The sequence below is a fragment of the Echeneis naucrates genome, chromosome 15 (genome assembly GCF_900963305.1).
Source record: "Echeneis naucrates chromosome 15, fEcheNa1.1, whole genome shotgun sequence".
Taxonomy (NCBI): Eukaryota; Metazoa; Chordata; class Actinopteri; order Carangiformes; family Echeneidae; genus Echeneis; species Echeneis naucrates.
This window is the reverse complement of record NC_042525.1, coordinates 5125737-5149457: the sequence shown is the minus strand read 5'-3', so window position 1 is coordinate 5149457 and position 23721 is coordinate 5125737. Positions and strand designations below refer to the sequence as shown.

At 44.6% G+C, this 23721-nt stretch overlaps 2 protein-coding genes across 7 annotated transcripts in view; one reads left to right on the top strand and one right to left on the bottom strand.

Annotated features, from left to right (window-relative positions):
- The window catches only part of wdr11 (WD repeat domain 11), a 100210-nt gene extending 96701 nt beyond the window's left edge, over nucleotides 1-3509 (top strand). Inside the window, exon 28 of the mRNA XM_029520506.1 lies at nucleotides 1721-3509. Within this exon, the coding sequence (XP_029376366.1) occupies nucleotides 1721-1928 (208 nt within the window). The 3' untranslated portion in view covers nucleotides 1929-3509. The remainder of the gene's footprint in view (nucleotides 1-1720) is intronic.
- The window catches only part of fgfr2 (fibroblast growth factor receptor 2), a 35879-nt gene continuing 15622 nt past the window's right edge, over nucleotides 3465-23721 (bottom strand). For 3 of the 6 annotated variants that reach the window (XM_029520507.1, XM_029520511.1, XM_029520512.1), the window contains 13 exons: nucleotides 23035-23158; nucleotides 19192-19382; nucleotides 17872-18016; nucleotides 16079-16278; nucleotides 15175-15314; nucleotides 13197-13318; nucleotides 12249-12359; nucleotides 11412-11602; nucleotides 10580-10702; nucleotides 9440-9510; nucleotides 6758-6895; nucleotides 6106-6211; nucleotides 3465-4678 (listed from right to left, as the gene is read on the bottom strand). In XM_029520507.1, coding sequence (XP_029376367.1) covers nucleotides 4514-4678; nucleotides 6106-6211; nucleotides 6758-6895; nucleotides 9440-9510; nucleotides 10580-10702; nucleotides 11412-11602; nucleotides 12249-12359; nucleotides 13197-13318; nucleotides 15175-15314; nucleotides 16079-16278; nucleotides 17872-18016; nucleotides 19192-19382; nucleotides 23035-23158 — 1827 coding nt within the window. In that variant the 3' untranslated portion in view covers nucleotides 3465-4513. Of the gene's footprint in view, nucleotides 4679-6105; nucleotides 6212-6757; nucleotides 6896-9439; nucleotides 9511-10579; nucleotides 10703-11411; nucleotides 11603-12248; nucleotides 12360-13196; nucleotides 13319-15174; nucleotides 15315-16078; nucleotides 16279-17871; nucleotides 18017-18738; nucleotides 18878-19191; nucleotides 19383-23034; nucleotides 23159-23721 lie in introns of all 6 variants that reach the window. The other 3 variants (XM_029520509.1, XM_029520508.1, XM_029520510.1) reach the window with 3 other exon arrangements.

The following is a 23721-nucleotide window of genomic DNA, read 5'->3' as shown; positions in this document are numbered from 1 at the left end:
AGCAAATGTTTAGAAGATCCCACGCAGCAACAAACCACACACAACGTCGCTAGCGCCTGCACAACAGCCCCACGCACAAACACACACTCAACTTGTTTATCCTTCCATGCAGAACCAGACACGGTGCCTTGTGTGCCCTTAATCAAACACTAGCAGGCCCCTCCCTCTCATGAGTCCTGACCCAGCAATGAACCATTCTTTAACTGCAACTCAACACAAATAGTAGGTTGAGGAGCAAAGCTTTGACAGATACATACTCGAACCCTATTGGTCAATGGCCAACGGTTTAGTGCAATATTTGCTTTATATGTTGGGAATAAAATCGTAAGATTGAGACGGAACAGATGTGTTTTACCATAAATTAGATTTTGGAGGTTTTTTTTTCCTTGTAGCAGCCTCATTAATTAGGCAACGCTGGAGTTTGGTTTCCGAGAAGCTCAGGATTAAGTCGCGGGTATCGCAGTCATTTAGCAGCTTTGTTAAACTTTGGGTCACCCTCTCAGTATGCCCAACAGCCTCCCACCTTCTGACCCCCTCCTCCTCTCTTGGGGCTGGTGGGGTCTTATCTCCAGTGGATGTGGGCTCCTCTGGCTTCACACTAAGCCTCATGTTGACATTCCAGAGGACCGAGCCTTGTGCAAACACACCAGGCCCCACCAGATGGCTAAGCGAGGGAGGACGGAGCGAGGACGAAGGACGCACTAAGCAGAGCAGGAAGAAATGCCAGGATCAGAACGAAAGTCGCTTTTGTCAAGAAAATGGCAGGTTTTCTTGGCGAGTCATCACCTTGTCACGCTGCCAGATGGGCCTTCAGTTCTGTCCCCCCGTCAAATGAAGCGTCCTGTCACACTTTACTTGTACAGAAAGCAAGCATCTGTACCCTAAAACATGATTATGTCCTTCAGTGTGAGCTGTTCCTCTTGTGTCGTCCGGCTTCTGCCCCATCTCCCTAAAGTCATTCAAAGATGACACTTGAGGGTCACAAGGTTAATCCTGAGAGAATTAGGAAACCGTGGAGGAAAAAGCCCTCCAAATGGAAAAAACTCATCCATGGCTTTCACTGAGGACGGCGGGCCTTGTTTATCAATGGAGGCTGAAAAAAAGAATGAATGCTTTGTGAGCTCTCGGGGCAAATTACACATCAACAAAGCTGTGATTAACTGATAGTACTTTTTTTTTTTTCATCTGTGTGAGGATTTATAGTATTTTAGTATATAAAGCAGTAAGGACAGACAAGGAGAGAAACAAAATACTTTAACATGTCTTTAACACTTTGGTTAAGTGTTAAAGTGTTTTATAAAATAAATCGTTAGATTTGGTTATTGAAGTGATAAGATAAATGAGAAAAGCATTCAAAATGAAGTTAGCTGTCAGTTGCATTCACACAATCGCAGACTGATGTCTTAGGTCAGAGGTGACGCATTCCTTTATTTACTCCTACACCAATATGTAACCACAACTGATAAATCTCTTCAAAGAGCCAGCTTCGCTCTAATTTAGGATCCGTTGCATCACATTCTCAACATCAGATCACACAAATGCAATGACAGCTCAGGGGGTGTTTTGTGAAGATGAAACCATCTAACCCTCTATTTCATTGTATACCTGCGTGGGCCTACAGCACAATGGGCAGCCATTTTGATAGCAGTTCAATTCCTGCCTTTATGGAGGATGTTTATAGCTTTCCTTTAACCTGCCACTTTTTCTTTCCATCCTCCAGGGCTATAGGTGCTTTCTTCGCCTTTTATTCTATGGAGGAGGAGGAATGTTTTCTGAGTGACTTTTCCCTCCAAGCCCTTTCAAGGTTCCGGAGACATGAGAGGACACGTTTGCTGGAGGAAGACATGACACTGGTGTGTGTGTGTGTGTGTGTGTGTTTTCAGAGCAAGTTGAAACTTGGTGATGGAGGAGATCCAAATGTATGTTAAAGAACATTTTTAATATACTAACGCTTGAAAAAACGTATATTACTTGAATTATTATTTGGTTGCTATCTATCCACCACTTCTGTGTTTTTAGCTACGTTAGTTCTCCTCATTCCGTCCACCAGTTTGGTTTGTGCTCCCCGCAGAATGAACTGAAATTGCTTTTTGTTCATTAACTTCTGATCCAGCACTGTCAAATGGAAATTTAAAGGCTTCCTGCAGTTGCCACAGAAACTCTTCTTAATAGCATGACCTACAAGTGGCTCTGTCACTGTCGCACTACAGACCACCATTACTAAACACAACCACATCCCCGGCTGCCACTATCAATCACACTCACTAATAATCAACTTTGATTCACTTACATCAAATCAGATAAATCAACTGCTCACTCTGTTGAATTAAATCTGTTCTGATAAGAGAAAAAAAAAAGAGAAATCAATCAGCTAATCGGGACATCTATTAGTCTGCAGGAGGTGAACAAAGACTCTTTGTCTAATCAAAGATCCAGACACATGGCCAAACTATCATGGCAGTGATGAGTTCCTTGTTCATTAACAAAATTGCTTTGACTGCTTGCTTAGATTTAGACTCTAAATTGATCACATTTATTTTGTTTGTGCTGAGTTTAGCAGTTTGCATGAAGACTTGGCCTTTCATGACAACTGAAGTTATTATTACGTAAAATTACCCAAGTCTGGAAAAAACGACTCACTGATTTTCCACAGATTTGTCCAGTTTTTCTGAATTTATCACAGATCTGGTGGAAAAATCACTGCAACAGATTAAATAAAAGAATCAAAGCAAAGATATGTTCTCCCAAAAAGCTCTGAACTTGTGAAATGACAGCTAAAGCATCTCCACCCATATCAAATACTAAGAAAAAATATTTAGCTCGGAGGAATGTGCAGCTTTAATGATAACACATTCTCCCAGCTTGTAAAAATAAAACATAACTGTCAGTCAGCGCGACTGTAAGAACCAACAAAGTCAGAGATGAGGATGAGATTATATTTTTCCATCATTTATTCCGCAAATGCCATGAACACTTGCAAAAAAAAAAGTTGGTCCAGTAGAAAAAAAAAAACAAAACAAAACAAAAAACAAAACAACAACAACAACAACAAAAAAAAAAAAACACATTTGAATGATTTAATACTTTGTTTTTCAGCTTTCGATTCTGTCAAGTAAATTTGAAGTCTATATTTAAGTCTAAGTGTGGGAGTGGATTGCGAAATAGGTTTTTCCAAAATCTTTTGTCATTCCATCATACATAAATATCCAGAAATAGACCTCGCTTCCTAAAGCAAAGCTAAGAAAGAGTAAAATGACTGGATAGAAATGGCATCAACATCTACACGAGAAAGGGATTAGCTGACTATAAAATGTACACTTCTTAAAAATTTAACTTAAAATTCACATTTATATATAAAACTTACAAAACCCGGATCTTTCAAACCTACTAAAAATAGCTTTTTTCTGTTACTTTCGAAAGATCTCATTTTAAATTACCATAAATTTAATGAATTATTTATGTATTATCAGCATCATTAATGTCATTTTGCCATGTTGTTTTTGTTCTTTTTTCCAGACTTTTTTTTTTTTTTGATTTATTTCAAAAACACATAAGTCAATAAATTAACATGCTATCTCAGTCCCTGAAAGCCAATACTCAACTGTGTTACTGAGTGAGAGTACGACAGGTGTTTGTGTTTATTAAAGTGTACATCCATGTCTGTTTGTGTGTGAGTGTGCGCGCGAGTGAAGAAAAATATCATACACATAACCTGTTAGCGTATCTGCCTCAAACTCAAAAGTAGGGTTGGGAGGGATGGGGTTATTTGGGAGTCCATACAAAAAATAATTCATTGTAAATATATAATATATATTTATACATATTTGAATATATTTACAAATATACCCAGCACTATACATTATACTGTGTATTTTTTTTTCTCCAGAATAATTGGGAAGGTTTATCGAGAACTGAAAAAGAAATGCATCAATATTACAAAATAAACAGGAGAGTAGTCTCTATATGTGCTCTCCTCCTATTCCTCTGTTTTGTTAGTCAGAGCTTTGTCTTTCAGTCCTTTTCCTATTTGTCATCCTCTTTTGAGTCCCTTGTTTTAAGTTCATGTCGATCCGTACATTCCTCCAGGAGCCAATAACAGTCTTGGAACGCCAGCCACTGGAATGGGATCACCAGACAAGTAATGCCGTTGATTGCAAAAAAAAAAAAAAAAAGAAGAGATGTGAGAACCAAACTGAAAAGTCTGTGTTTTCATGTGAAGGGAGCGATGGAGGAGATTCCCACGTCACTTCATTTAGTCAGTAAAGAAAACAGCTTCTGTAGTTTCTCTAAGCCTCTCCGTTTAAGAACATGTAGTGTCTGGCTGTTTGTGTATATGCGTGGCAGTATGAGAGAGTGACAGCAGCGCTGCCACCAGCCAGGACCCGTCTGGGTCCATTAGTCCACTGGGACCCAGAGGGCTCATGGTGGGGGTGGGGGCAGGAGATGGGGTATCTGAACTACGTGTGTTTTCGAGGGGGCGGGACAAGCTGGGCTGGCGAGAGCAGGTAGGAGCTCATGTCTTGACGTTTCCGTTGATGTGCTGGTACTTGGGGAGGCAGGGCTCGTCTGGTAAGGGGTCATGGGAAAACACAGAGTCATCACCGGAGGAGCAGGAGCTCCGGGTGTCGGGGAAGCTGGGGGAATACTGCTCTGTCGGCGCGCACAGATCCAGATACTCCTGTTGACACAGGCAAAGGAAAGAAAAGGTTGGATGAGATCATTTACACTCAGAGACAAGCTCATCTGTTACTAAAAGAAAAGATGCTGCAAAGGAGTGAGAGAAGAAAGACTTAGAGCAAACAAGAGAACATAAATAAAGTGCTGAAGCCCAGTCATCAGGAACAGGGACTTTCCAGAAGAGTATCACATTCATTATGATATCTATCTAAATCATAAAAAAAAAAATATATATATATATATATATATATATATATCACCCATAAAGATTTATGAAACAGAGCAGAAAAAAATCTTCTTAAAGCGGACTCATATGAAAATATGCAGAATAAGAAGTAATAAATTGAATGTTAAACTGCTGGCTGATCCAGCAGTGCTTGAAGATAGTTGGGCTGACCTAGTTGCGGTCTTGGTCCACTACAAAGGAGTTTCGTGTGGTTGTGAAGTTGGGGAAAACATTATGGATTAGAGAACTGGGGCATCTTGGTCTTTATAGCATCCCCCCACATCACTCTGCAGTTCAGTCCAAACAAATACGACATCTGACACCAAAAGGCCCAACATAAACACTATGACAGGGCTGGGGAAAAATGAAAATTACGATGAAGAAAAACAACGAAACATTCTGTTATTCATTTTGCCTCCGACTAGTGACCGGCGAAGTTATTTTGGTCTTTTCGTGTCAGCTCGGCGATCCTTTTCGCCCTCCTTCTTGTCCTTCATGGCTCTTATTGGGTCGAGTTGAGAAGGGGAATAGTTTTCTAGAAAATGAGTGCTGGCTTCCATTTTCCCAGCTCAACACAAGAAGGCTCACATTACTAAAGACCTCCACATCTGCCAGCGGTTTAGGGCAGAAAGGGGGGGGGGGGGGGGGGGGGGGGGGGGGGCAAAAAAAGATGCTTTATTACATTTCAAAAGTTCAAATTCAAAGTTGGGCTTTTTTGGCATAAATTCATGAAGCTCCAGCTCCGCAGCAGACGAGTCTTGACAGCTTTCCATCGACGGCCTCTTTTCAGGTCGGCATTCGGATATCACACAAGACAGGAAGGGGAATGGAATGAATCGCGGGACGTTGCAAGGAGGGAGCCATTGAAGTGATGATTGGGCAACTTCACTGGACCGTAGCGGCCGTATTGTGCCTGGATCAAATCACCTGGCCATTTTTATTTTTTTTTTTTGGTCATCATTTAGGCTAATCCTTCTAACACTTTCAGCAACAATCTGCTGAACTCTGCATACACTGGCAAGAGCGTGATTTGGTTTGGATTGAGAAATGTGTTATTGAGTGTAGGAATGTATCGTATCATTGTACTTTATTGTTATGAAACACTGGACTTTGCCAGGAAATTTTAAGGTTTGCACAGCATGGTTTCTGACCACCCAGAATCCAGGAACATGACGGAAGAAGATTGGTGGTGCTGCACTCACCTCATTGGTGCTGAGGGTGAGGATGCGATCCAGATCCTCTACTAGCTGCTTGAAGGTGGGTCTCTGTGATGAGATGGCATGCCAGCAGTCTTTCATCATCATGTATCTGCGCAAAAGGAAAGAATCAATCAAAATCATGTCACAAAAAGGACAAAAGTAGCTGGAGGAAGAGAGAACAGGATCATTCAGTTTGTCCCAACTCTAACTGGTCTGCTCCTCATCAACTTTACGTTCTGCTGATGTGATTTATGCCACTGGAATCAGGTGTCCGCTTCTCAAAGAATAAAACAAAGCAGCAGGTGTTCTCCAGCGCTGTTTCAATATCGCCCATTTTGACGGGCTGCTGCTGATCACAAACACGCCCCCCAGTGTTTTGTTTCATTTTTTAAAACGCGTTCATGCGTGTGTATCGTGCACTGCTATTTGCTTTGTTTTCCATCAACCCTCTCAGTGTGGCACCGTGACAGAACTGCGCCATTGTCCGCTGACTGCAGAGGACTCATTGTGAATGAGGACACTGATAGCAGCCAGTCACAGCTGTGCCGACGCCTGACAGAGTGGACACAGAGCCCCGGAGTCATGGATCTGATGTAGATTGGTTTAAGCTTGGCTCGGGAAGCTGCCAGAAGAGAGAGCGAAGAGCAGAACTTACAGCTCATTGGTGCAGTTGCCAGGCTTGTCCATGCGATGGCCTTCTTTCAGCAACTTGAAGAGCTCTTCAACGGGAATGCCAGGGTAGGGTGAGCCGCCCAGGGTGAAGATCTCCCACATCAGCACCCCAAATGACCAGCTGGGACAACAGACATAAGCACACATGCATTATTTCTCACTAAAGATATGTATGTGTGATGCTGAAATGGCATGATTTGTCCATAAACAGTATTAAGCAGCTCTTAAAGCAATATGATTAACATTAAGTCGCTCAGCCCAAGTTTGGATACAACTTCAACAGTTTAACAGCAATAGTGTCAATGCCCTCTTTCTGCCGTCCGGTGGCTTGCGGCACAAACCCGCTCCCAGTGCCACTCTGGCCCCGATCTCAATGATGGCTTTTGTGCCTGGCTGGCTGTTCACACACAAGCTGGCATTGTCCAGTGACACCACACCAAAACAAACAGTAGGCCACCCACAGATGACAGCATGAGACGGAAAGGATAAGCTGCAGCTAACGGATATCAAGTATTAACTGCTTCCTCCGCGCAGCATTGGGCAGTCAAGTACGAGCGGCTCCATGCTGCCAATTTCAACCACTGTGGTGCTGTGTGTTCATATCAGTGTCTCAAATGAGTCACCGCTGCCCTGACAGCATGCCTGATTCATGTTCACACAAAGGCTGTACTATAGACTACAATCATGTTTGTGCACATACATATGAAGGCAGCCACAGGCCATGTTAGTGTTGCAACCAGTCAAGGAAGCATGGACGAGCAGGTCGGTTGTTTATCAGTTCCTCCATCTGTTTATACAACCAGCCCGAGGTTTGGTCGCTCTTCTATCGCTGTGTTGAATCTTTCCACTTGTTGACACACTCGTCTCTCCTTTCTGCGCTACTTTGTAACCATCTCACTGGGCTTGTGCATGCTGGTGTCCACCTGCAAGCAACTGTGACTCACCAAATAAACAGGCACACTAAAACGCTCCAGGTCACTGCGAAAGAGCAGGCGGTCAACCTTTATCAACCTGCATTTACGCAGGTTGATATTCTGAAGTTGCTCTTAACTCATTACATCTACATCTCAAGCTGTTGCCGTGTGCAGTCTCTGTTTCTTCAGTTACACCTTTGACTGGGAGCTACAGGAATATGCATGTCGCGGGAAGCACTCAACGCCAAACCAAGCCTGACCACAAACATCGTCTCACTGGGCTTGAGCTACGACTCTTTACCTACGCCCGCCACGGTGTCCCCTGGGCCCATTTGTCAAAACAACAACAGGCAACATTCATTGTAATTCATGTATTCATTTAATCTGATGTCATGTATGGATTGCCTATGTGGTGTTTGAGCCAAAGCCACCCCCCCCCCCCCCCCCAAACACCTCTCCTCGTCTTCCTTCTCGCATCATATGCGCTGTGAAAAACCCAATTACTAAAAGTGAGTGATGAAACATAATTAGCAGTGAACTGATAGAAAGGACTACAGCAGCCACTTCATGCCTGCATGCCCCCCCCCAACCCCCTCCTCCATTCGGCCCCCTGCACTCCCCCACTTTATTGATTGCTGCTGTGCTATGAAACATGAAGGGCCTGATGTGAATGTACACTGAGTATTTATGTGCACAAACATATACACACAAACATGGACAGTGAAGAGATTATCTATCCGAGGGCTAAACTGGATGAGTGCTGTGTTTAGTGTGCTACTGGTGTATGGCTCACTCACACACACACACACACACACACACACACACACACACACACACACACACGCATGCACGCACACACGCACGCACACACACACTCTCTTTCCCAGGGGTCAGCATGAAAGGCATTTATCTAATTGCCACATACACATTCTGCCGCCAGTGTCTGAAGCAGAAACTTCAAACAACACTGTCAGGACTTATAAGACTCAAACACCAAAAAGAGAGGGACGCTCTGCCTTTGTTCTGTTTTTAGAATGAGTCCTCTTGAACTTAAAAAAAAAAAAAAAGACAGAGACGGGTCAGCAATCCGCATACCAGATGAATGAAAATAAGAACGATGGGGTGAAAGGAGGGAGGGCGAGGGAGATTATTTCGATCGTGGAATGGCTCCAAACGATGAGCCACATGTTCAAAGTGTTGCTGAATGAGGAAAGAAAAGTGAGGACAGGACGGCCGTAGTTTAAGGGGGCGGTGTGTAGGGAGGCCTGGACCGGACGACTGCAGTATTGTGGAGGTCAGACATGTGTGGAGGCCCAAAAGGAGGGGAGACTTCCGAGTCGGGCCGGAGGAGTGAGGGATGAGGCGATGGGGGAGGAGGTGCTGGTGGGCTCCGGTCTCCTTCCAGGGCCCTTTGAAGCTGGTCAGATTAGTAACACGGCATTGACTACAAGTCTAGCGTGAAATCCTCACTTTTGCCACAGACTGGCCACTGCTGGCCCCCTATAGACAGTCATCCCCACCTACCATAACCAGCACTGCACCAAAACAGCTGAAACCAGTCCTGAAAAACAACTTTCTGACTACAGGCTACAGGGAACCAGCTGGGTTCTACATTAGATCTCAAAAATAGCAGCAATAGAATGTTTTACTGCGTTTTTGAGGTCAGTGGAGAAGGTTAACTCGCATCGCAGGTGATTTTGCGCCATACATTTGCAGTTGTGGGACAAAGAGGCAGATTTTTATATACTTACACATCACTCTGATGTGTGTAGACCCGGTCAAACAGCGCCTCAGGAGCCATCCATTTTACCGGGAGACGACCCTGAGGGAGACACAAAGGTGAGAGGTCAAACCAAATCTACCCAGAAACTGTTCCTGAACACTGGCGTGATAAACATATTTGAATTAAATCACTGATTGCATATCTCATTACAGGGGAATACTATCTGGGAGGAGGGATTCCCAGCGGAGCATTTACATTGTTAAAGTAACAGAGCTGATAATCAGGGTCACTGATAAAGGAGACAGTTTATCTCTATGTGCTGTTAAAACACTGGCGGAGAAGCTAACTACAAGATGAGGCGACCTTGATCAATATCTGTGCAGTAGCTTAATGGCATGAAAAATCTAATCAGGGGCAGAAATATTAAATGGAGAAGTCAGCCTTTATAAAATAAACGCTTTAGCTGCTGTCAGTGCTAATAGGCAACAAGCTAAAAACATCATCCAAAAGAAACTGTAGCAGCGGGTATTAATTTAGCACGTAAAAGATTTCGTTGTGCATTTCCAATATTTCTTTCACAGTATGAAATAACAAGATCACTGCAAATCGTTCCACTGAAAAGTAAACTGTGTACTACAATGATAGCTCTGCCTAGATTAGTTTAACTTAAGTGATCATCATTGTAGCTGCTGTCTTTGTCATAATCATCATTACCATCATCATCATCATCATCATCATTGTGTATTGTTGTTGTTGTCGTCGTCAGCTCATTCTCAGCATGCAATGAAAAGCAACCATGCATACTAAATGAGGATGCACAGGCAATGCTGCTCTGTGGTGGGAAATACACACACTGGAGATGTCAATTATGTTTAAGCCGCTCCCCTTTTTCTTTCACTCTGGCTCTCTTTCGGGCTAATTGTTTAAGTGTCTGTGGAAGCGAAGGGACAAGACGCTGAGGGAAAAACAGGGCAGAGTCTCCAGAAGCACTACATTCACAGACTGCCTGGGAACCCGTAGCTTCTGCCAAGACACCAGCCGAGGGAAAGAGTGAAACAGAAAAATGAGGGAAGGGAGGGATTTAAAAAAAGAGAGAGAGAGAAAGAGGACTTTCCACTCTCTCAAAGCACTCATCGTTCACTGCGCAGCGTGCAGGTTGATAACTCACATTGGTCGTCTTTTTGTAGTAGTCGATGTTATGGACGTCCCTGGCCAGGCCAAAGTCAGCAATCTTCATGACGTTGCTTTCTGTGACCAGGACGTTCCTGGCTGCCAGGTCTCTGTGTATACACTGGGATGGAGAGAGTGAGAAATGAGAGGGTAGGAAAGAAGGAGGAGACAAAAAAGAGGTGGAGGTCACAGAGTGGAAAAAGTGAGGGGTGAAGAAAAAGACAGTTACATCATTGCATAAATAAATCAACTCTAAAACACACATGCTTTGCTTTTGGAAGAGTTTTCAAATGTTTGTGTTGCACGTAATTATCCAGAAATCTCCTGCACGGAGGAGGCACCTCGGTGAATAATGTGACGCCACAATGACTGCACCAACATGAACATGTCTGGATAGGTCAAGATTCCTCGCATTCTTTTGTCATATATATGGTCGGAGTCTGTGCATCAGTGTACATGAGCATGCATGCACATGTACACGTGTGTGTGTGTGCGTGCTGTCTACGAGGCGGTATGCTGTCACATTCCAACAGTGAGAGCGAGCGTGAGGCTGCGTTTTGTCAACATGGCCGTACCCCCATTGTGAAAACTTCTTAATTCTTAACACACAGTGAAGTAGGGCTTCAACAGTAGGGCTTTTGTTGTGCAATGAGAGACGACGCAGGGATTCGTGACAGAGTGCTCAGAATTGTGTTTTTAGGAAACAAAATTCCCAGTGACGCACAAACAAGCTCCCTACAAAAAAACCTTCCTGCACACGGCACATCAAACTGTGGCACAGAGATCTGTCTGGGCAGCCAGCAGAGGGGTTGTGTGCGTCCTCCTCCTACCTTCTGTGATGCTAGGTACTCCATGCCCCGTGCCACCTGGTAAGTGCAGGAGACCAGGTCTTTGAAAGTGAGCTGTTCATCCGAGACGCGGGCAATGTCGTAGGAGTACTCCATGCCGGGCGGCCGACGGGCTCGGAGGTACTCCCTCAGGTTGCCTTTGGAGGCGTACTCCACTATCACATAGAGCGGGCCTGCAGCAGAGAAAAGACTCACATTACCGTTTGAGCACGGTCATAAATGATTCCCTTTGAGAGGGAAAGGCACTGACTAAAATTTAAGGTGACTTTTTGATGGAATGCATAAAGAACAGGCTGCTCCCACATGAATATTAAAGCTTCAAATCTATTGCTTGCTTCAAGAGGATTTCTTTACAGAGACACAAGAATGTCTGTAGGGAAAATACCCTCCAGATGGCCAGACTCCCAGTGCTGCCTCCAAGAATTTATGTAAATTTCCAAAACTCGTAGTTGTTTTAATTTGGGCTAGACAGGTGTCCTTTGGCATGAAGAGAGGAGCTGCTTTTTATTTTCATTCATCACTACGACTGCATGATTAGAAACTTCCTGGGTGCCCAGCTTTATCCATTATGCACGACCAATTACAATCCAACCTTTACATGAAAAATAAAAATGGCCTCTAGCTGACAGGGAAAAGGTAGAACACAGGGGGCTGCACTGCCCACTGATGTGTCTGATGGCACGTCTTGGGAATTAGTTTGAAGCATGACATTTAACAAACACTGCGAGGAAATGAAGACTGCCCATCGGAAAGACAATGCAACAGTAAAATACGCTGTGCGTTTTGGTCCTCTTTGACTTTCTGTCCTCTGCTACTCACCATCTTGTGTACAGGCCCCCAAGAGATTAATGATGTTCTTGTGCTTGCCGATCATCTTCATCATTTCCATCTCTGACACCAGGTCAGACAAGTCTTTCTCGGTGGCGTCATCTAAAAGCAGAAGAATTTGGATTTAGAGCTATCAGGAAAAAAAAACACACCTGTCCTGTTTTTCACCTTAACTCTTGACTTGGGGCTTAAAGGCTGCCCCGCTGGACAACACCTTGTTATTTAGGTGCTTCTGATTAAGCAAGGATGACGGACAATGCAGGCTAATGTTACAGAAGCGAGGGAAGCTCCTCACACAGACTACAGAGGAATCCTTTCAGCACCAGGCAGAGGGAGGAGAAGGAATTAAAGACCTCAATCTGGATTCATTATCTACTGCACAGGCTCCTTTTACAGGACACTGATTGAAGAAGCGGACCTATCCAGAGACTTGCCTGCATTCCTCTGCACCATTAACCTACCTGGAGTTATCCTAAAGAGCAGATTTCCATTGTCGAGGTAGGTTCAATAACCTCCTGCTATACCTGATCTAACCACCCCTGCACTCCCCACGTCAACCCAGTGCCCTATCCTGCTGCTTTCATTAATCACTCCAATGCTGCTAGTGTGACTTGGCTCTTTGTATGGGTGCTGACTGAGCTCCAGCCAGCTGCTGCTCTGGGGTCAGGTATGTGACCGCTCCTAACCCTTACCTACCCAACTTGGCCCCCCTCCTAGCCGTCACTCAGCAGCCACCAATAATAAATAATAACGGCAGCCCTGGGCTCTAACTGTGCCCTTTGCTGCGACGTCTCTGGAGCATAAAATCACGTAGAAAACATACACAAGACACAGTGAGTGTGAGTTAGTGTACATCCCGGTGGTCTGACTTTAAAAGCAAGCCAGACATTAACCATTATAGCCCCACTGTGACTGTGCAACAGCAGCATCCCCACTTACCTTTCAGCATCTTGACAGCGACAGTTACAGCCTCCTTGGGTTTGTCCTTATCGATGCCCAGGGCCTCTGCCATTACAACTTGACCAAAGCAGCCTTCCCCCAGGGGCTTGCCCAGGGTCAACCTGCAGCCATCAGACAGCGACACGAAGAGGGAAACAAGAAGAAACGTGAGTCTGATTATCTAAAACCCTGCGGCATCAATTCCCTTCCTGTGTAGAAATAAGCAGGTTAGATTGTGAGATTGACAGAGGGAATAAAACCAGGCAAGGTGCCAGTTTGTCAACCTCAACCTGTCCTTTTTATTTATTTATTTATTTATTTATTTTTTAACTAGATCGTTCTCTCTGCTTCATCAAATTGTGTGAGTGCTTTATTGGCGCGGTGACTGAAGGCCGTGCCAGAGCAGTAGGTAGGAAGGCAGACATGGCAACGATAATCACCTGATAAAGCCAGGGTGAGGCACTCGTTCTAAACCGTTTACCCTGTCTTGGCATGTTCCAATATACACTCCTTAAGTAATTACTAAGGGCTTAGTTTAGCTTCCAGACATTAGCTGTGATGGATCGTATGCTGGCTTTGTGTTCACACACAGGTGGGTCTGACTACAATACTTAATAGAACTTTAAGTGCTTATTTCATTATAAGCTATGTCGTAATAGCATTGATACTCAAAGTCCAAAACTACATTACACTGATTGATATAGTGAAGGAATTATACTTTTTCACATGTTCTTTCTTGCCATGGCACCAATCTGACCCCTCAACTAGTGTACCCCATTGCTTTTCCATTTGATTGACAGGCCCTGGCCCCACCCCCCTAAGTCCCCAGTATCCTGACTATGTAAAGAATCACACTGCGCGCTGTAACACAACCCCCAATCTGTCTGCGCACACTCGCCACGCTCAATAGCAACCATTCTGTCCATCCAGGCACACATAATCAATGTTATTTTTCCTCCACGCAAACTGCAAACGTTAGCATTCCTCAGCATGCTGCAATCCTAACATGATCCCTGAGGCGCTGGGATGACAGCCGAAGAATAAAGACCCAAACAGAAAGACACACAGACCCACTCAGCCTAGACAAAACATGTCTTTTTGTCAATTAAAATCAGGATGTCAGTCTACAAGAGCACAGTCCGGCATTACTTTACATCTTTGGGTTGTTTTTTTTTTTTTTTTTTCCGCTGATGAGTGATTTTTTTTTTTTAAACAACCTTTTTAACAAAAGACAGGTGCTTATGCCTTGGGATTTCCCCCTTTTAAAACCAGAGGCTTCGAGTAGGTATTAAACTACTCTAACCTTTGCTGTCCTATTAAATCCACCCTGAAGCTTATCACTAGCCGCTGCAACTGTGACTAACCGAAACCTCGGCGGTGCTAATTCCTCTGGTATGAAACTGAGAAAACACTCCTAGCCAAAGCATGTAGATAAAAGCTGTGATGGCTAACCACTAATTAGCACAGCTTCATTCCATACCATCAGAAACACGTGTGTGTGTGTGTGTGAGTGAGTGAGAGTGTGATGTAGTAGCAGTTGTGGTGATGAGACGGGGGCAGGGTGCCAAGTTCAGGTCATTTTACAGCCATGAGAGAGAAGTCAGTAGCCTTTATCTCAACCACCACCACATTTATTCACCAGTACGTTACGGTTGCCTGGTGTCTATCAGCGTTAGCGACTCTTCAACTATGATAACAGTTATCTAACCATTTAGCTGCTAAGTTACAATCAGACAGATGGTCACTGTTTTATAATACTGCTGCTATCATGTTTTATGATAACAGCTGTATTATAGGCTCCAAGGTATGATGAGTGTGGCGCTGACAGTTGTTCCCACATAATCCCAGAGCTGAATCAGATTTATGTGTGTCTGGCATTTTGTAAATAGTAAGATTACCAATTAGGACCGGAGAGGACAGAGGATGGTTCAAAGGACAAAGCAGCAGCTGATCAGGTCCACAACAGACAGCCCCTCACCTGTCTCGGGCAAACTCCCAGCGCGGATCTTCAGGGAGGTCGTACTCAGGGATTGGCTCATCGTGTGCAGAGCTCCGCCGTGTTGTGATGCGGACCAGTGGCGTACTGGAGTTCATGGAAGAGCTCGAATCTGCCGAGACCTACAGGAAGAAAGACTTTGGCTGATCACCGTAATCTGGGTTCATCGGTCAATTTAAGCTCCAAGGCATCACTAGAGGAGTCTGAGAAAATGTGTGTGTGTGTGTGTGTGTGTGTGTGTGTGTGTGTGCTTGACTGGCTGTGGTGCTTTTACTGAAAGTTTGGCACATGAATACATACGCATATAAATACACATCTTTAATTTCAAGGGCTAAAGCTTTAATATTGCAACATTGCTGTAGAGTCTGAAATCTTTCTTTTTTTTTTTTTTTACGTTTCCATATTCATTGAGCAACAACAGTAATTTAGACAAAATGTGTGTTAATCACTCAGCCTCGCCTCTGTCCTCAGGGCTGGTCTCACCCCTCTGCAACCTAACCTTACCTTGACACAGGAATCAGTCTCTCCACAAATTTTTTCCAACACCTTTTTGTACCTTTAGGAGCGTTGAGGGAAAGGCACAGCTCACACGCAGAAAAAAAAAAGAAAAAAGAAGAAAGAAAAACAAAAAGATCTGCTTCTTCTACAGTTTCCAGCAGCAGTGCTAACCTGCTCAGAAATGCTTCCTGCTAAATGAGGCTTGTTGGAAATACCACAACAGTATGTCTGTCTTTTTTTGTGTGTGTGTGTAAAAACTAATCATTTTAAATTTTTGCTTTTTCAGCATGACCTTCCAAATTATCTGTCATTGTGTTTGTCTGAAGTGCTATGTGTGGTTTTCTCCTCTAGGGGTGTTAAATGCCTTTAGAACTCTTTATCTACTTTCTGTTACCTGGCGGCGCAGAGGGATCTGCTTGCTTAGTTTGTGAACAGCTGGTTGGCCCCCAAAATCCGGCTTCTTTGCAGTGTTCCTCATGCGGCAGACCACCACGATGCCGACCATGCAGGCGATGAGGAAAACGCCCGCACAGTAAATTGCAATCTCCACGTAGTCCGGGGAAAAGGGTCCTGGAGTTTTGTCGAGGGCTGCGGGAAATAAAAGGCGGAGAAGCAGCACAAAGGTCAGGAGGAGAACGGACAGAGGAGGAAGGCTCTTGCTGATCACTTTCACATTTCAGATTTATAATTGACACACAGCCACATTCTTCATTTGAACGGACACACATGGGCACACACAGAGACAGATGGCCTGGATATGACTCATGCTTAAATGCAATCACGATCGGCACGCAAACTAAATACAAATGACTTTTTTACCACCTTCCTTTCTGTAGTATTTCCAAGGTACCAGCACACCCACTTTTTTGTAATCTAAACAATCCTGTAGTGGGTTTAAATCTTCACTAAGCCAAGTCTGTAGTCTGTGGTAATGTCGGAGACATGAGAGCACAAGCGCAAACAGACATCCATGGATGACGGAACAATATGCTTTACTTCAGAAGGCAAAGTGAGTTGTGTATGGCCTGAACCTCCTGCTCTGGGAGTGACTAGAGTTTGTGTGTGTGTGTGTGTGTGTGTGCTCTATATCACTGGCCCGCTCCATGATGCAAAGCCATCCAAACCACAAACTAGGCTCTTGTGCAGTACACCCAGCTGAGCCAACTGGAGGTGAGGCTACATGTGGGAACCTTTCTACTGTCTGCCTTAATACCAAAAACCTTAACATGCACACAGAAGCCACAGCCTCAATGGCGCCATCGGTGCACATAGAGGACCATAAATATTAGATATTACTCCCTGAGGAAATGGCTTGCCTGTGATCATTATTCTGTATTGTCTACAGACAAAACAATTCTATTGTCTCAATGCAACATTGAGGGCTGCAGACAGGCATCTACCCTCAATCGATCTTTTTTAATGCCCAACCTACTTTTTGCTGGAAGTCGTCTGTTAAGCTTGGAGAGAATTTGTGCAGATATTGAATTTTATGTATTTGATTCTTTGGAATGCAGGATTACAGGCCAAACACGCAGCAATGGTTACAAATCGGATACGTCAAGTTGGTAACTTAGACAACACACATGCATGAAGTAGTCACATTCATTGTGTAGACTAACAGTATTTGGCCCTGATAATTGAGAAAGTCAAGCCAACTCAAAGCTGAGCTTCACCTTTCGATCTTTACTTCAAGAAGAAATTAGGATCATAGAAGTGGGCAATTATCAGAGCCAGGAAAAGGGATGGGCAAAATTTTGTGAAATACATGTTGAAGAAAAGTGGATCTCTTTGGCATGCAAAACTGAAGTGTGTTTTCCCCCAAGGAGCAGGAGAGAGATGCAACAGAAGGTAAGAAGAAGTCGTGAGACAAACCCTCCCCGGAGACACTCAAGCTGCTCTGGGAGCTCCACTTCCTTCTCATTATAAAAAGTAATCTGTAAACTTCATCATTATCTGCTTTTAACAGCTTGCCAATTGAGATGATAGAATATATGCTCCCCACTCTCATGTTACACAGTCTCTGTTGTGGACTGTGCTGCTTGATTATAGTAAACAAACATTTGAGCACGAGGCTTTGGGAGGACTTGCCTTGTGTAGAGGTCATTGAATGAAATGATAACCGTTTTATATAAGAGTGAAAAAAGAAAACGGAAAAGAGAGACAGTATACACGTGTATATACCTGGAAGCACCGTCAACCAAGCAGTGTGATAGGAGATCCCAATAGAATTACCCGCCAAGCACGTATACTCCCCAGCATCCTCCTGTGTTACATTGGGCAAGTAGAGAACCTCTATCTCCTTATCTGTGGTGTTAACGCCTGCGGTCTGGGAGGGCAGAAGAGGAGGAAAAGAAGAAAGAAAGGGTGGAAGATAAGAGTCGAGGAGGACCGAAGAACAGAAGAGGGGAGAGCAAAGTCACACAGAAAGATGGCAGAGGGAGAGAGAGAAAGAGAAAAAAAATGAGACCCACAACACCAAGAGTGAAATAAAAGGAGCTGGATGGCGTCCATCGTGGTGGTCCCATCTAGTGCAAAGGATGCTGGGAGTTTCCATGGGTAAGGCGGATGAGGCTCCATGAATAAAGACACAGATAGAACCCAGTATGACAGCAAAACATAGGAAAATTCAGCTGGCACACCAAAAATAAAAAAGAAACCCAAAAGGTTCCCAACACCAACAGAATCTAGCAAGAGACCAGTCTACTCCGAACATTGGACTGGACACATGCAAAAAACAAACAAAAAAAAAAAAAAAACCCACAGAGAGCATGGAAAGCACTGTGCTGCAACACCATACAGCAACTTGGCACAGCTTGCAAAACAATAAGAGATGCAAGCTGTGACAATATCAGCGTGTAGGTATGCAGATCCAAGCAGTGCTTCCAAGGCTGCACCAGTCTCAGCAGCTGAAACACAAAGGTCAAACATTAGGGGGAAGAGAAGGTCTGTGAGCCCCAGGACCACCACAGCACAGCAGGTCAGGAACGAAGCCCAGGAAACCACAACAGGAGGGAGGGAAGGCAGATGGGGGCTGGTCTCAAGGGTTACCTGGAATGACCGTCAGCCAGCCCGACTGGTTGGCCTGGCCTATATAATTGGAGACTTTACAGATATACTCTCCAGCATCGTCCTGTGTCACGTTGGTGAGGGTGAGCATCTCCACGTCGGAGCTGTTAATGCCTGATCGCTGCAATCCACACACAAACACACACGTACTTAAAACTTAAACATGGAAAGTTAGACAGCAGGCAGACGTACAAACATCATGACTACAGTTACTGTTGTGAATCTGCAAGAAGGAGGGGAAAGCTGGAGTCACCACCAAGATGCATGGGAAAGACCTATCAGTTCCTAAGGGAGGGGATATAATCATTAGTTTCTCAAACAGATTTCGAAATTCTTCTGAAAATCCAGCAACCTAAAACACAGCGCGGAAAAAGAGGGAAGGATTTGCTTCTCATGAAGTGGATAAACTGTGAGAGAGAAAATGGAAGAACGTACCTTTAGCACTCGGACGTAGGGGTGTCCGTCTGGGCCGTAGCGACTGCCGTTTTGAGTGATGTGTTTCAGCCACTGGATGTGAGGTTGGGCGTCACTGTAGACCTTGCAGACAAAGCGAGCGTCCTCCCCGACATGTACAGTGGTGTTAGCTGGGAGGCCGGCCTGCAGGATAGGCCGATGAGGGGACCGCTCTGTCGAAGGGAAAGGCGGAAATTTTCTGTGAAATCACAAACTTGGCAATTTGGCTTTTTGTCAAACCTGAAATTTTTATTAATGTGACGAAGCGTTATCTTTGCAAAAGCAGAACTTGGTGTACTGTGAGTGTGAACACTTCCCAGAATCCCTGACAGCTCAAATCATGTTGCATTGTTCTTATCTGTGGCTTTTTGAAGGCTTCACGCAAAACAAAGAGGAGGAGGCATTTATCTCAAGAAGATAAAGAACTGTGTATTGCCTATGAGTGAAGGGGGTTAAGCCGAACTATGTGCCAGTCTTGAAAGTGAAACACCTTTGTAGCACCCCCACATCACATCTATCTGCATTCTTTTACAAGCAAACACTTGGCCTGCAAATCCAAACAGAGTGAGACCTGCTTGACAATGCTCTCTTTCAAAACACTGCCCGGCCTTCACAACTACACAGAGAAGCCCACCAACCCCCACACTGACAGCATCGGCCCGCCACTGCCACCGCTGCCACAACACAGACACAGAATGACATCACTCAGCCTGGGGTGGCTCTGCCTTTCCAAAACAAAGCCTGAAGGTAAGTGCAGTGAGCTCGTTTCTGCATGTGTGTGTGTGTGTGTGTGTGTGTAAGGTTGGGGGTGGGTCACGGGGGATGGTCAGGGGATGAGGCTGTGTGATGAAGGGTAAAGCCTGGGTTTAAGAAGGAGGACTAAAAAGGGAGAAAGAATTAGGAGGGTGAGCGAGGGGAAGGGAAAGGATCAACAGATGGAGACTGCAGAAGCTAGAAGGCAGAGACTTCTCTGCATCTGCCTGCCCGTCTTCTTTCTTTCAGAAATCTGTCAGATCAGATGATTCCCACCCCTCCTTCCTCTCTCCCCATCTCCCCCCCTCCTTCCTGCACATTCCTAGGGCTCGCCTTGTTTATTGTCTCTCTTTCTTTCCCCCTCTTTTTCTGCCCTCGTTCCATCTTTCACAAGCCTCCTCTCCATCACGATCGGTCCCAAACAGAAAAGGCTTAAATCTAAAGCTCTGTCATCCGCTGCCCTCTTTGTTAAGCGTTCTACACATAATATAGTTTAGTATTGCATTTTTATATATATTTTTTTAAATGGACAGAAAGAAAAATAACCAGACAACTTTTGAAGCTGTGTGGAAAATAAACTCAATTAGGATGATCAGAGAGCGATGGAACAAAGGACCATCGAAGCTGCCATTAAAACAAAAATATTCAAACCTTTCATTATCATGGTTGATCCAAATGTTAGCTGGGCCAGCCAGTTAAAGCCGCACTGCTGACAGCTCAGATGAAATGAAAGAATGGGTGCATGGTGTCATTAAATAGGCCACATCATGGTTATGGAGAAACCCAAAACAATAAAAGTTTGTGGAGCAATTCTTGCCTAAATTAAAAAAAGGAATATACGTGCGTGTGCACATGTGTGGCCATGAGCAAGTGCAGAGAAGTTATTTAATGCCCCATTGACATCACACCAGAGAAGCAGAGAAATTTTAGAAGGTAAAAAGTTAAGAGAAAAACCTGCGGTCTGTTTTGCTGTGATCAACATGAATCCATTTATCAATTAAGTCATTAGTCGAGTGCAGGCGGGAAGAGGCGTGAGGAGACAGACCGAGGGCATTCCATGCTGTCCCATGCGAGACCGGTGAACTCTGGGTAACCTGGTCGGTTGGCACACAAGGCCCTAAGTGTCATGGAGGGGTACCGGCGCAGGAAGGGCACCACACGGTACAGGATAGGCATGGGGCTACCAACAAAGCACAGCGCTGAGACTGACTGAAAGAACCAATGTCTGGTTTGACTCCTCGTTTCTGCTGGAGGATGTCCCACCGCGGCCCTTTCTCCAGAGGCCAGTTTGAACCAGAAAGGGCTGGCCTCTTTTAGTTTTAATGGCCTCTCCTGCAGGTCACTTAAGAAAAAAAAAAAAACTGATAAGACCAGCCATTTCTGTCTGTTTCCCCTCCTTTTCTCTAGTCTCCCCCTCACCTCCCTCTGCCCACCCGGCTATAATGGAGGAAAATGAAGCAAGAGGTTTCCAGGGTGCAGTGGCTGTGGAGCCAGACGTAGAGAGGGTTTACTGCTCCGCAATAAAACAGAACAAAAAACAGAAATATGTGGTCTGAAGGAGAGCTTTAGTGAACTGCAGGGGGGAGGCAGAGCAGGGGGCCTGGGACGGGGAGTGTATATGAGCCTTCCTGAGTTTGTGCCTATATGTTCTCTGTGGAAAAATCAGGTGTTCAGTCCTTATCAAATAAACAGGAAAATAATACTCCTTATCACCGTGGAGACACTAATGAAAACAGAAGGGTGAAATTACAGTCACTCTGTTCGGGACAGTGGAGACAGTCGGAGAATAATTCCACATACAGACACAGTTGTCGCACACCAGAAGTGACCCTTAAATGTTCTTTTGTGGGTCAAACTGCTGCAGTTGCAGGTCTCTCCGGGTTATCTGTGGATTATTGACCAGCCTTTAGAAGAATAACTGTGTCAGATAAACTTTGATCTGGACCGATTGCTTGTGTAGTGGTTCGAGTGAGGCTAAAGGAAAGTGGGCCTGCACCGAATTGAGGGCAAAGTTGCTGCACGCGCATGCGCACACACACACACACACACCACACACACACACACACACACACACACACACACACCACACACACACACACACACCACACACACACACCACACACACACACAAGCAAATATCGATCTACTATCTTCATCCCTCTACCCTTGTTGTCCCGACTGTGTATTGATTCTGCAAACTGAGCAGAAAAACACACTTTGCTTTCTCTGCTCCAAAGGTCAAAGTGAGGGGTTGAGTGAGTTGGATCTGAACTCAGTGTGATAGCGCTGAGGTCAGCACTCAGAGTCCTCAGACAGCGACACTAAACGCTCAGTCACCACCGGTTTAAGTCCCCATCATATTAGAGGCGACCTTAAAAAGGTCCGTCAGCCCAAATCACACACATACACAAAATTTTGAAAAACAGATTTTTCCACTTAACCGTTGTGGGATTGAGCCATGTGGACAATTTCTGTATTATTAACCACAGTTGTGCTCACATCATGGAAAATTGCATTTTAGGAACTGAACAACAATGTCTTCTTATTTCCAGAAACGCCGTTCCTCTGGATATTCAACAGACTCCACTCAGCAATTTTCTGCAGAAATAATTCAACAAAAGCAGTCGCACGGAAAAATGGTTTTGGAGATGTGAGTGAAATGAACCTTTAAATAGTTTTTGTGTAATTGTCTGAGAGCCGTCAAACATCCTTGTGATGGAAAACTGTCACAACCACCAAAGCCCACAGTGCTTCACGTCCTTTCAGACACATTGATTGTTAGACAACCTCACACACACACTATGAGGGAACATCATCATCATCACATTTAGTCCCGTTATCAATGTAGGATTTAATATAACTAAATTTGAAGACAGATGTAGTTTCAGCTTCTACACATTCGGCAGCTCCTCTTTGACCTGCACCTGGACAATCAAGCCCACACCGACACACAAAAACGATTCTCACTGTGAGAACTCTTTCAGCTGGCCTCTCCTTTCCTTCACACCCCAAACTCACTGGCCTCACAGGTGTACTCTGTCCATGCAGATGCGTTTGTTTTGTGGTACTGACCCACTACGTCCAAAGTGTAGGTGTGGTTGATGGAGCCGAACTTGTTCTCCACCAGGCAGGTGTAGTTGCCCTTGTCCGACGGCACCACGCTCTCCATGATCAGGGTCCAATGCTGGCTGCGGACCTGGGTATGACAGGCGGGGGGGGGGGGGGGGGGGTGAAATACACTCAACAGGAGACACAAAGAACTCGAAGTACTAAAAGGAATTAACGGGCACCAAAAATGTGACAAAAGATGATTTAAGAAAACACGCCGTGAGGGGATTGGGTTGGAAAAGGGAAAGATTAGAGCTGATTCAATGTGGTGGAAAACAATACTGAGTCTGATGGAAGCCTGATTCCAGCAGAGTGGCTCCACAACGTCGGCATATTTTCTTTATTAACGTCAAATGCTGGGGAAAAAAAATGTATTCCAATATCTTTTAAACTATCAGTCTTAAGTTGCTTTGAGAGCTCAATGAAGTGGAGCTGGCTACAGTTTTCCTGAAGATAAAAATGAATCAATATATACGCTCAGTGCACCTCCTGTTAACTGTGTTACTCTTCCGAAAGTCACTGTTATCTTGAGCTATAAGCCCCACCTGTCTCGTCTAGAGCCATTTTAAGCACTCTCATTCAAAATTACTTGTAAAATTAGTTTCACCTGCATGTGGAATCCACAGGTGAGAGCTAACAATAGTGTTTCCG